The sequence below is a fragment of the Pseudopipra pipra genome, chromosome 3 (assembly GCF_036250125.1).
Source record: "Pseudopipra pipra isolate bDixPip1 chromosome 3, bDixPip1.hap1, whole genome shotgun sequence".
Classification (NCBI taxonomy): Eukaryota; Metazoa; Chordata; class Aves; order Passeriformes; family Pipridae; genus Pseudopipra; species Pseudopipra pipra.
Window position 1 is genome coordinate 33721910 of NC_087551.1, and position 13218 is coordinate 33735127.

Below are 13218 nucleotides of genomic sequence, written 5' to 3' on the forward strand. Positions count from 1 at the left end.
CCCAACTGATAGCTTTTGCCCATTTTCCACATAAAAACAGGGAGAGGATTTTGCTGGAACTCGAGCCAGCACAAGTGAAAATGCAGGCTCTGTTCCTTCATATGAATTAATGGAATTGTTTGCTGTCAGCCCAGTAAGCTGCATTTTTCAAATCGATGAATGTGATAACAGTAGCAATCATTTAAATTCACAGGAGCTATATAGGGGTAGTTCAGGCCAGCTTTGACTTACTGAATCTCTGTTGCTGTTTACTGGGAGAAGGAAAGACTGCAGCTGGCCAAGCTGCCATCAAAAGAGAGGCTTTTTGAACTGAATACACTCAAATTATGAACTCAGACATAGAATCCTACAATGCTTTTCTGTTCTCTTATTTCATAATCAATTTAGGCTGGAATAAGATTTTGTCAGGGTGGAACATATAATTAATAGCTAATAAATTAAAAAAATATTGTCCCGCCTGTTTATTTGGCAGCCATTGCTGTTAATTTTATAATCAGTTTTAAAAGAAGCAAAATAATTAACTGCAGTTTTATTGTGTGTAAGAATACTCTTTTTTTCTAGTTCTGGATGGATTTTTAGTAAGTATTGTTGCAATCACAACACTTCTGAAGCATTTTAAATGCCTGTAAGTCATTCTAACTAAAACATTTAGTTTGACATGAGCCGTATTTGTGCTATCTTATTGTAAAGCAACTTTTTCTTCTTGATTTTTAACTTTTTTGTGAAGAGTTTCATGTAATCTTTGTTATGGGATCTCTCTTAACTGTCTCCTCATACATTTCTTTCTTTTTTCAGATGAAGATGATAATGAGGAAAAAGAAAATCGTGTTGCTTTAGGAGAGGGAGGTGCGAGTGGTGGTCTTGTGCCTGGAAAATCTCTAGTCTTTGCAGCCATGGAATTGCTCATGTTTATCCTAGTACGACACATGCCCCATTTGAGTTCAAAAGTGTCTGATTCTCCAAGTCACATTGCTGCCAAATCCCACCTCTCTGAGGAAAGTGCTCGTCTTGTGGCTGCCACCATTAATATTCTGTCTGAACTGCCTTCTCTCTGTTCTCCAGCAGGTAAGGTATTGTAACAGCATATATGTAACAGAATATCTGAGTAACCACTAGGTTACTCTAGTGGGAGTGCCATGAGGATATGATGCTAAAAATAAACTGTAAATATATTGTAATGAGATGCTTTAAGTGTCATCTATTGATAAGTATGTTTAGGTTGTAAACTAAATTAAGAATTCAGGCTTTTCCAGTGAGCAGCATAAAGGAAATTATTTGACTTTAAATTTTGCACGTATGCCGCAAGTTTGCTGAGGAAATTAGCTCTGTATAACTCTGATTTTATTGTTGGGTTTTTTTCCCTTTTTTCATGATTTTGAAACATTTTGGCAAATTTTAATCATATTGTAGAAGAACACAGGAATCTTTAAATTCCTGAAAAGTTCATAAAGCAGCATCTGTATGAAAAGAGAATCCTGCTGAGAAAAAATCAGTGCAATTCAGCTGCAGTACTCTTGGTTTTGCAGCCGTTGGCTGTCAGTCATTCCAAATGTGACTCTAACCTAAATGGAGCTTTCTTCTGCCCCGAAAGACTGTCACAAAGGATATGTGTAAACAAGGGTAATTGTACTGAGTGAAGTTCAGGGGTAAAGGACATAGTTCCCTGGGAAGCTGCAGTCTTTGAGTTTTGCTTTTCAGAGAACAAATTGCTTTAAGTGTTGTCTTGAGGATCTTTGGAAAGTTTCACACACTGATATAGATAATGTATTTGGACAAAGTCATACTCTAAAGACAGTATGGCCTGTCTTCAAACAGACAGTTTGTGTCTTGCAATTCTTTAAGGAACAGTAGATTTTGAGTTGCTCTGGAATCCTACACTGTTTTTATTTCATTCCTAGTTCTTTTTCCTTTTCTTTTTTTTTTTTTTTTTGAGGGGAGGGCAACGGGGAGAAGGGTACACTAAAAGAATAACAGTAATACTTCTATGTTGTCTGGAGTGAAGGTGTGCCTCCCAGCATTTAACAAGTGGCTACTAAAAATAGCTCAGAAACTACTATTGGTCTACAGAGATTGATAGAGTCTGGGTTTTTTTCTCATGCAGAAGATGTAGCCAGCTGATAGGTGTAGGGAAGTGGGGATAGCACATGCACAAACATTTGTGTTAATTGAGCCTTTGGATGTAAGGGAAACTAAACAAAAAGAACTCATCACTTTCTGTGATCAAGTGGTTTTTTGTCTTCCTCTTTCTTTCTTTCAAATATGAGCATCTTACAGTCTTCATTAGACAAGATCCTGGGCAATCTGATCTTCAAGAATTGCTGCTTTGATAGAGGGAGTTAAACTAGATGACCTCCAGCAGTCCCTTCCTGTCATAATTGTTCTACTTAATGTATTTATCCTTACAGATTCCCAGAACTAGGAACATGACAGGATTTATGTTTCCACAGATGTGGGAAAATGAGGTATAGAAAAGATACAGAAGGAGACCTGACTGTCTCAAGTAACCTGCAGATTGATATTGTGTGCCTAAACCCAGTAGCACCCTTCTTTCAATCCTGCAGGGGCTTGAAGTCTACATGTGTTCTTGAAACTCCTACAGCTTCTACCCAGGATGTGAGACACATAGATATCTTCCTTACTTTGCTCTGGGGCTTTTACTACACACCATCTTCCTTGGAAGGTGCTATGACTTGCTTTGGATATCTGTTTCCAGGCCTCTTACTCTTGTTGTTTAAAGAACCCTAGTGATATGCAGATCTTGCAAACAATCTGGATGACATACCATGTATCACATGCCCTGTAGGACAAAGCTTTAATAGCTGAATCATCATTCCTGAGTTGACATCAGCATTTCAAGCATTGGCTTGTATGACTTGTGTTAAGATACACTTCAGTAGTACTGATGAATGAATTTGGTGATAAAATGTTGAATGGCATGTGTCACTTGTTACCTGAATTGCAGGTTATCTTGGCATGTCCTTTGTTTCCAACCATATATATGGATATTGGGAAAGCCAAAGAGGTTATCTACCACACTTCAGAAATTCTATTTTATCTTTTTTTTTTCTTTTTTTTTTTAGGGTGTATGACAATCTTACCTACTATCCTATTTCTGATAACAAGAGTATTGAAAGAAACAGCAGTAAAATCGGCAGATAACCAGGTCCCACCTCCAGTCAGTGCAGCCCTTCAAGGGATAAAAACTATTGTTACTCTTCCAACAGTCAAGACTGATGAAACTCAGAAACAATGGACAGGTCTTATCCGTAGCACTCTGGCATCTCTCTTGGAAGATTCTCAACCTGGTAAGTAGTTTCTCATTGCAGCAGAGTTAAAATTAAAGAGAACTGGGTTTTGCGATGAAAAGGCAAGTATGGTATCTGCCTATAATTTTATGTAAGACCTAAGTGCAGAGAGCATAACTTATCAGTTGCTAAACAGATTGTGTTGAAGAAAAGCACAACATTGGCTTTAATAAAATACAGTTGCATCTCAAGAGTTCGCATCCCAGATTTGTCCTTGTTTGGTCTGTTTTCTTTGACAGTGTTGATCATAACCTCCTGTTAGAACTTTTCTCTTTTGCAACTCATCGTGCAGCCCTGCCTTTCTCAGGTTTTGCACTTGCACAATTCATATAGTCTTTAATGACTGTAAGTGTTAAAGTTAATTGAGTGTGAAGACAGCAACAGATAATTGTAGCAAGGTTCGTACTGAGTAGGATACTCACAATAGTGTTACAAGCTTTCAGTGGCGAGAAAGAAATCTTACCCCTTCCAAAAAAAACCCCTGTTACTCACCAGCAGGATGGATACTGTGTCTCTTCAGAGAACTGCAGACTACTTCTCTTGGTTCACATAGGTGCTTTGCCTTGCCCTTCAAAAAGTAAAAAAGATGTACAGTCTCATCTGCATAGTTAGCAAAAGAGAGACATGAACTACCATTATGCCATTTGCATAATGGTAATTCAGGGAAAAAACCATCCCATTACATTGCCAAGGAGCTGTTTGTAGAGAGTGAAGAGGTTGAATGGAGCTACTCATGTGAGAAATGGGAAGCGAGTAGGTAGTTGGAAATGATTCTGAAATGTCCAAAGGGGGAGGATCACTAGATTTGTGTTAACCAAGCCAAACTTCTAATTTGATTTATCACATCAGCTCTTGTCTTCCAGCCTTTTGTTACTGTAAAGATTCCCCAGTCCCTCTTTCTAGAAACATTACTGGCTTTAGGCTTTTTTGCAGACTTCAGAAATCTTTCTTGGTTCCTTGCAAGAGTGTATGTTTTCCTTTTCCAGTTTTCTGTGAAGTGGGATAGCTCACACATACAAAAATCTAAGCAGTCTACTGCATACAATTTCAAGTCTCATCATTCAATAAAATTTAAACAAGCTTAAATTTAAACAATGTAAGGAAAGTTGTCACTTAAAATACTTGGAGTAGTTTTTTTGAAGTGAAGTTTCACATCATGGTTAAGCCAATTGAGTGACTGGCTGACATCTGTAAAAGGCAGTCATGCTGTTTTTCTTTTTTGCTGACTTTATACATGCTGTTTCTTTGTGGCTCTCAGAGGAGAACAGAACCAATCTGGCCAACCAAATCAGCAGAACAGTGTTTTTTATATATATTATAATAGTTTATATAAAAATATACATTTTTTTCTTCCTGTTGTAAATTCATGAATGAGATCTGTGAAGACAGAGCTTGTGCACAGAAAAAAAAAAAGACAAAGGCAAATACAGGCTATTTGAAAAGCAAGAAATGTTAAACTAGTACAGTTCCTATTGGTGACAGGTGGCTGTCAGATCAACTAGTCTGTTCTGTGAAACCTCATGTTAAGTAAAAGTTGTTGCCATGCTGGATATCAGTTCCTTACTCTGCTGTATCAGCTGGATAATAAAACTAAAATGAGATAAATCTTTAATGGAGAAAGGATCTAAAAAAATAGACTTTTTTTCTCTCTTGTTTACACATTGAAAACAAATAATATGACTTGGTCCAAGAAAGTGTGGGTGATGATGTTTTCCTTAATACTTAAGTTTCAGAAAGTTTGACTTCTTTTATTAAAACAACTATTAGAATAGAGTTGTTCAGCTTTTTGTCAGTCACAATCAATAATGACAAAGTGATTTTGTAATAATTACATGCGTGTGTAATTGCAAATAATTTCAAGTACCTATATTTCCTTGTTGAGTTTATCTGTGTTCACTGTCTTTTATTAAGTAAATTCTAAAGCCTTTTAGAATAAGCTAACAGCATGTTTGATTTTGTTTTTCAGAAGCCTCTAAACCTATTCTTGATGAAGTAAGCATACTTACAGCTATTGCTCTCTTCCTTTGGTCAGCAAGCACTGAAATAATTGGAGTGCAGTCTTTACAAAATGGATGTATGAACAGATTTAGAAGTGCATTAAATTCCTGTGATCCTTGGGTAAGATCATGTTATGGGATTGTGAATGGTATATAGACAACAAAAACTAATTGTCATATATTTAACACATTTCCTGAATGATGCCTTTACTTCAGGGACAGATACTGCATGTCAAAATAATTAGAATTTTCGACCGTACCTTATTGAAATTCATGAGCAAAATAACCCAAACTAAGTGCTTCTAGATAAAGTGTGTTCATAGCCTGGTGCCAGATTCTTGACTTGGAGCTTCTTAAAAGACAAAACCAATCTTTGGTATGTGAAATTTTTTCAAATGAAAATGTTGTTTACCGGAGAGTGGCGACATCTCTACATTATGCTGATCTTTTATAATACAAATTAACCATTTTTCTGTGGATAAAATTACAGCCCACATTTTTGATCAATTTCATATTTGTTTGTGCAAAACCTGTACTTATTTTACATGTTCATACAAAATTCAGTTTAAGAGCAAAAATATAATATTGTAGTTGCCATCAGAGCATCTACAGATTGTGAATCATTCGTCTCTTGATTTCACTTCTGCCCTTCGGCTTGTCTTTATGAATTATCTTCTGAATTATTTTCTCATTAAATAAGAAAGTTAAAAAGTTGTAGACTGACTTTGTTCAAGCAAGCTAATGCACTGTATGAATAGTTAAGCTTAACTTTTCCAACCATGTATGTATCAGACAAGTCTGCGGGTGGGAGCTAAAGAGAAAAATCTGTAGTGTTTCCACAAGCAAGCACTGCAGAGATTCCTGAGAAAAAAACAGGCAAAAAATACGGATATGTTTAGGGTCACAGTGAGGCATGTAAAATCATGTTCAGACTGATAATTCTCCGTAGCAGGGCAGGTGTTTTCCAGCATGAACATAAAATTCAGTTTGTTTTGAAGCCTTACTTTGGATGGAAAGCTACTTAAAATTTTAGTGCATGAATGGAAATGTCAGTTATATTAAGCAGAAACTTTTATGTCATGATCTCTCTCCAGTCTGTATAAACACATGAACTGTGAGAGAAGTACATTTTTGCCTACCACCCTGCTGGAAAGCTGCCCGTCAGCTGGAACTTACCACTATTTTTGTAACTCAGAGAGAAAACTTGGACAGCAGCCAGTCTGTGTCCATTCTCCTCTCACTGATGTGCAGTACATATACTCTGTGATACTTTTTGTGTGTTTATTCTAGGTTTTTAAATTTATAATACTCATTGTTGCAGTCAATAACTAGACACTTGTTTGTAATAAAAGCTTGGTACTGACTGTACTAAAAGCCTTGAACTGATTTAAAAAAAAAAAAGTCTTCTAAAGAACTATTGCTGCCTCATAAGAAATACAGTAGTTTTGAAAGTATTGCCACCTGCAAAAGTCTGAAAAGGTTCAATATCATGTATAATAATAACCAGAAGTCTGGTGAGCTCAATTCCATTTTGTTCCAATCAGATAACTCACTTGAGAGACCCAATGTCTCAATGATAATGGACAAGTTTTACATGGGAGTGTACCTTATATGCTTTGAAGAAGCCCTGATTTTACCTCACAGCAGTTTTTGCAGATTTCTGTGAATGCAGAATAGTCAAAAGTTTTGTACTACAGAGATGGAGGAAAATAAACTCGGATGAAATTCTTCTGTCAGATGCAGTCATAAAATACATTTGAAATATGTATGCATTTAAGAAAATACTTCTACTCTTTATTTCAAAGGCTAATAATCTTTAGCATGATAACAAGCTAATAAGAAATGAAGTTTAAACAACATAGACAGAAAGGGAAGGGAATTATTAGGAGCAGTATGAAGAGATAGAGGAAAAATTTTTTGAAGCAGGTTGAAGATGATGCTGAGTACAATGCTAAGGGAAAATGTTCTTCTGTGGAGCTCTGTTAGAGCTACCATACAAATGATATTAGAATAAGTGTTATTTCTTCTGGCCTTAAATTTGAATTGTATAGAACACCTGCAGCTGTGTATTAGTGACCTGAGCTGCGTAACTTCTATTTTCTTACCATTAGTTTTTATTATCTGTGATTTTTATTCAATAGCTTTATGTATATATCTGTGTTTTCAGTGACCCTCAGATCTTCTAACAGATCACTGTGTCCAGTAGTACTTCCTCTAGAACATTTCTGTTCAGCATGTGCTCAGTAACTCATCCTGTTCAGACTTTAGTGCAGTTTGAAAACATGTGCAATGTTTTATCCTCTTATTTGGCATGGGGTTTTACTTTTCCAAAGTTCTGGGTTATTCGTGTGAGATTTTGAAGGAAGATCGTTGTACACCCAAAAAAAAGTATTCATAAGTTCATCTAAACAAGATCATCAGTGAGTTATTTTCCCAAACCTTGGCATTAATAATCTCTGCTTTCCACAGAGAGGGAGGAGGGAAAAAGAAAAATAGAAGGAAGACAAGGAGAGCATTCTGTGATCCAGCTCACAGTATGGCTACCTGTATACTCCTATGCTACTACCAGCACAAGATGGGGAATGAGAAGGAAGGATGGACAGGCCTGACACTTTTTTGGCTACAGCCTTGATTTGAGTTAGAGCAATAAGATCACTTTGAATCTGAGTAATTTTTATGGGCTGTGTTACCCTTCTGGGATTGGAATAGAGTATCATGATTTTGAAGATTCATCTACTATTAGAACTGGTGGTTCTGAGACTTAAAGATGTAGTTCACTGTGAACCAGTGTAACTGACTTGTATGACATTAACTATGCCTTTATTTTCTCTGAGTTTATAGTATTACTGCTTTTTAGTACCTGCATGTTCTTTCTATTTGGCCTTCCTTTTATTGAAAACTGGGCTAATACTGTTTTAGCAGATGGGCTGCATTGCTGCTTTCCTCTTATTCAGTATGTTTCCTTCCCTGTAGTCTTTTTTTTTATTATTATAGATAACAGAGTTTATTAGAATTCTGTGAGTTAACAAATAACTTTGAGGACAGTGTATTTATCTTTGATTTGATTAGGTTCAAGCCAAGTGTTACCAGCTTCTGCTTTCTGTGTTCCAACACACCAATCGTGCCCTGTCAACTCCATATATTCATTCGTTGGCCCCTATCATGGTTGAGAAGTTGAAAGCTGTGGAAAGGAGCCGCCCGAACAACAACCTGGAGCTTTTAGCAGTCCAGGAAGGAATTAAAGTCCTTGAAACATTGGTCGCCCTTGGTGAGGAGCAGAATAGTAAGTATTTATGTTTTCTAGAGAAATGTGTAATGCTAAAATAGAATATTGAACATCAGAAACTCGCAGTTAGGAACTTGATGGCATAGTCACAAACAGAACGTGTGCGCAACATGCTTTTGTAATTACAGTACTAGAACTTTTGTATACATGAACTTGTATAGCACATACAGTATGATATACTGCAACCTTTGCATTTCTGGTGATTGCAGGAAAAAATTTCTGAACATGAACTGCAGTAATGAGCGATGTTTTATTCTGTTTGGAAATGAGTAGTTCACACTGTTTAAGTTTGCTTTTTCTCATTGTTAACTTCTACTTATTTTAGTGGACTTCTATCAGATTGCTTCTACCAGCTCAACAATTTTATCTAAAAAGCCCAAAAAGTTGAACAGTACTGGTCAGAGTATCTTGATTGTAAATGAAGCCTACTGTTTGCTTCAGTAGATAGAATACACTATTTAAATTTAAGTTAGTTATTCTCTAACTGGAACAATGTGCATTTTGAAGACTTACTCTGCAGATATTTGACTTCAAATGCTGATAAAGTTCCTTGTAAAAATATTACTGTTAGTTTTTTGTGGGATTTTCTTTTGCTTGGTTTTTGTGGTTTGTTTATTTTTCCCCCAGCATACACTTTGTTGGTATTTCTTTTTGTTGATGACAAAAAACTAAATGTGTTGAGCCCCATTCTGGTTTGGGCACAGATGTTTGAAAGACATTTAAAATGAGAGAGAAACTGAAGCAAATGAGGAAACAGAACATCTGATTTTTGCTGTCTGGAGACAATCACCCCATTGAGTATGAATTTATCAAAACCTTTAGGGGAAAATAATCTACAAAATTTTAGATAAATGAGTTACCATTAATGTTTAAGTTCTTTGAGCTTAAAATGTACAATTAGCCTATTACACATTTCAAAGGCATACTTATAGCCTTTCTAGATACAAAAATTTACCTTATTGTTTAAGTTCAGCTGCCTTTTTTGTTCTGAAGGTCAACTGTTTTGATCCCTTTGCCATTTTGAGCTTTGGCCTCATTAGGTCATGCTAGGCCAAGTATATCTGTGGTGCTAGTTTTTGGATTAGAATCTTCCAGATTAATATAATATAATATAACAGCAGAAAACTGTCCCTGACTTTTTTGTAAACATTTGCATACTAATAGTGGTTCACTTTATGCTCACTGGGGAGGCTGATACTCAGATTCGATTGAATAACGTTTCTGTCTTCCTGAAAAGTGTTTTGAAACCCTTTAATATGGTAGGCACTCTACATTTTACAATCTTTATCAATGATCTACAATCAGATGGTGCAAAAGCATCTTTAAATAAGTGTCAGGATCAACATAACTGTAATGAACAATAATAGAAGTCTGAAACACAATTCTGGTAAGAAAGGTTTGAGTGATGAAAGGACAGGAAGACATCTACATTTAAGTTGGATTTTATTTGATAATTTTTTAATTACAGTGTTTATTGTCAGTTTTGAAAACAAGATTACCCTTATCAGTTTAGTAACTGATAAAATTATTTTTATTTTGTTTTATTCTCTGATATGGCAATTTTTTTTCTTTCACTTTTAGGAGTACAGTTGCTCGCCCTTCTCGTTCCCACTCTGATCTCCTATTTACTGAATGAAAATGCCTTCGCTTCTGCATCTGCAGCATCTAAGGATCTTCACGAGTTTGCACTTCAGAATCTAATGCACATTGGTCCACTTTACCCACGTGCTTTCAAGACAGTAATGGGAGCTGCTCCTGAATTAAAAACACGTCTAGAAACTGCAGTCCGAGCAAGTCAGGCCAGCAAAGCAAAAGCAGCTGCTAGGCAACCACCACCCACAGTACATTCCACCCCAACAATTAAACTGAAAACTAGCTTTTTTTGAATTACTTTTATTATTTTTGGACCATTAAGTAGTCAGAAGCATTACATTATCCCTGCATACATGTCTAATTTTGTGTAATTTGTATGTGAAAGGCTGTCTAATGGAGCTTTGTGTAATTACTTGAAATCCATGCATTACAAGGGAAGTGGTGTTACTTGTGTTTGTATAGATTTTTAGGAAATTGTGATCATATTTATGAATTTCTGTTATAAATTATCCACAAAAAGATTATTCTATATCTAAATACTTTTATTTATTTTTAAAAGCTCCCCCAAACCCTCCACTGGTTTTTGAAATCTGATGATTGTTATCCTACCGTTGTGCCAACACACCAGCACAGTGGGGACGGAGGGAAGAAGAAAAACTGTTATGAAGTACTTACCCTGTACCGTGGGGAATTTCAAGTGTAGAAGTATGCATTTTTTCCTTTTAAAAACAAAGTAAGGAAGGAGATTGTCAGACTTTGTAGATCATCTCAGCTTGCATGAAAAAACACAACAAAAGAGTTGAAAATTTTCAGCCTTTCTCAAGGTGAATGATCAAGCATGCTGTCTTAATGAGTTGTCCTTATTTATGTGGTGTATATTGCTTTCAAATTAGTTTCCATGCTTGAAAATGAATAAAGGATGCAAAGAATCTAATCCCCTATCTCTTCTAAGATAAAATTTAAGGGAATGCATTGGAAATTGAGTTTATAAAGAGAACTGTCTGCTATCTGCATTTTTGTAGGTGTAGATTTTGGCCCTTGTAAGGTGCTCTGTGTTTGCAGTCTTCCTGTTCTGCCAGCCACTGGTTGAGTATGTGATGAGTCAGTGCTCTGCCCTTTGTCCAGACTCATATTTGACCTTGCTGCAAGATTTTAGTCTCAATGAATATATCATACCTGTAATCCTTGATAAAGTTTGCAAGCAGAATTACTGGAGTCCTTTGAACTTCTACTGACTCGGGGCAGAACACCAGTGAGAGTCAGGCTCCTCCAGTTTCTCCTTCCCCTACCAGGCTTTTCTTTTTTGAAAAGCATGTGATTCCCCTTGCATCTGGGTGAGTCTGGTCTGCAGATTTTGGAGCTTAGAGCTCAAGTGCTGTGATTCCCAATGTCTGTCTGCTGCCAGGCCTTGCCTTTCCTATTGGCAGAAGTGTGGAACCATGTATTTTCTTGTGTATACAAGACTGACTTACGTGAATTTTTTGACACAGCTGTTGAATTTATGGGCTTCTATAGGGATCTTTCTATACATTTTGCTTTATAGAGAGAAGCTACATAACTAGAGGCCTCAGCTAGGCCTGTTGAGTTTCATCTCTGATGTTTTTCTGGATACTCTGTAAAAACTGGGTATTTCAGATGCATCAACCTCAAATATAACAAAGGGATAGTAAATAGAATTGATCATGATTCATAGCTGGTTGAGATATTTTTAGATCGCTATTTTTGCATAGTCACTTGCCTCTGGGCTTTCTATTTTCCTGTAAGACCTTATCTAATATCCCTTTGAGTACCTATGCAAAATGGTCAAGACAATGCTCTTCTGCCCTATTGCATTTGCTGTGTGCAAAATATTTAACATAAAATCAGAAAAGCTTTCATTTCACAGTGAACATTTTAATACTAAAGTGATGACAACAAATGGTGCATCCTCTAATCTCTCAATTTTTTTTCATAAAGCTGTTAACTTCTAAGTCTTGTTCCTTTGTTCTATAGGAGTAAAGATATATGTGGAAGTAAAAACAATATGCTGTACATGAGGAAGAAAGTAGTTTCACTACTTTTTTCATCTTAGTATGAGTAGTGGGAATTAAATTGATTAAAATATATCACTTTCTATTATGTGTTACAAAGCTGTATTGCTTAGAAGAAGTTCTAAATCTGTTTAACATTTGAGAGAAAGTATTATGGAAACTCTTTCAGTACAAAATTGAAGACAAACATTTTGCAAGTAAAACTAAGAAAACAAGTTTATAACCTGTTTTAGATTTCTTCCTCCCCACCAGATAGTCTAGTAAATAATGACTTCTTGGAATGATTTTAACTGTAATCAGGTTTTGTTTACCTTTTTATCTGAGCACTTTTAAGTTTTGGTTAGACTCTAGTTGACAAGATGTCTGAAAACTCAGAAAAGGAGGGGGGGAGGGAAGTGTAGCAATCAAGCATAACTAAGTCAGTAGAAAAAGAGAAATAAGTTAGCAGAAGGGAAAATGGTACTAGATAGAAGTAGAGGGATAGAGAAGGGAGAGGTTTTTCTTTGTATATTGTGTGGCTGTCTACAACATGCACAACTCTCATTTGTATACATCCTTCCCCTGTTTAGTCCTCATTTGCTTCTCTGCTTACTCCTGATACTAAAGGTATAACCATGTGGTTTTACATAATATTTTGGCATCAGATTTCATTTGATTAAAAAAAACCCTGAAGTAACTCGAAATGTCTGTAGTGCTTATTGTTTGTCACTCTCTTTTTGTTGTTTTTCTTTGTCAGATTTTTTTAAATGTGCTCCGTTTCCCTTTCACATCTTTCATCTCTCTCTGCTGTTTCCTTCCTTTTTGAGTGAGCCTTGTTGTTCTACTCCAGTAGCACAGTCCCTCTTCAGTACTTTCCCTTCGGTTCCCCTCTGCTCTCTTAAAGCTTCTTTAGTTGTCTTTCCCAAAGAGGTCGCCCACCAGCCACAGCTCTTAACTCCGAGGGCAGGGTTATGAAGCAGGCAAGTTCGGTTTTGGAGCAGCCAGAAGGAAACAGGAAACACAGCCTG

General features: G+C 36.3%; 1 protein-coding gene across 2 annotated transcripts in view; it reads left to right on the forward strand.

The window, feature by feature from the left end:
- Positions 1 to 11115, forward strand: part of HEATR5B (HEAT repeat containing 5B) — a 55837-nt gene extending 44722 nt beyond the window's left edge. For both annotated transcript variants that reach the window (XM_064648568.1, XM_064648569.1), the window contains 5 exons: positions 796 to 1065; positions 3081 to 3305; positions 5272 to 5423; positions 8372 to 8585; positions 10170 to 11115. In XM_064648568.1, the coding sequence (XP_064504638.1) occupies positions 796 to 1065; positions 3081 to 3305; positions 5272 to 5423; positions 8372 to 8585; positions 10170 to 10474 (1166 nt within the window). In that variant the 3' untranslated portion in view covers positions 10475 to 11115. The remainder of the gene's footprint in view (positions 1 to 795; positions 1066 to 3080; positions 3306 to 5271; positions 5424 to 8371; positions 8586 to 10169) is intronic.
- The last annotated feature ends 2103 nt before the right edge of the window (positions 11116 to 13218 follow it).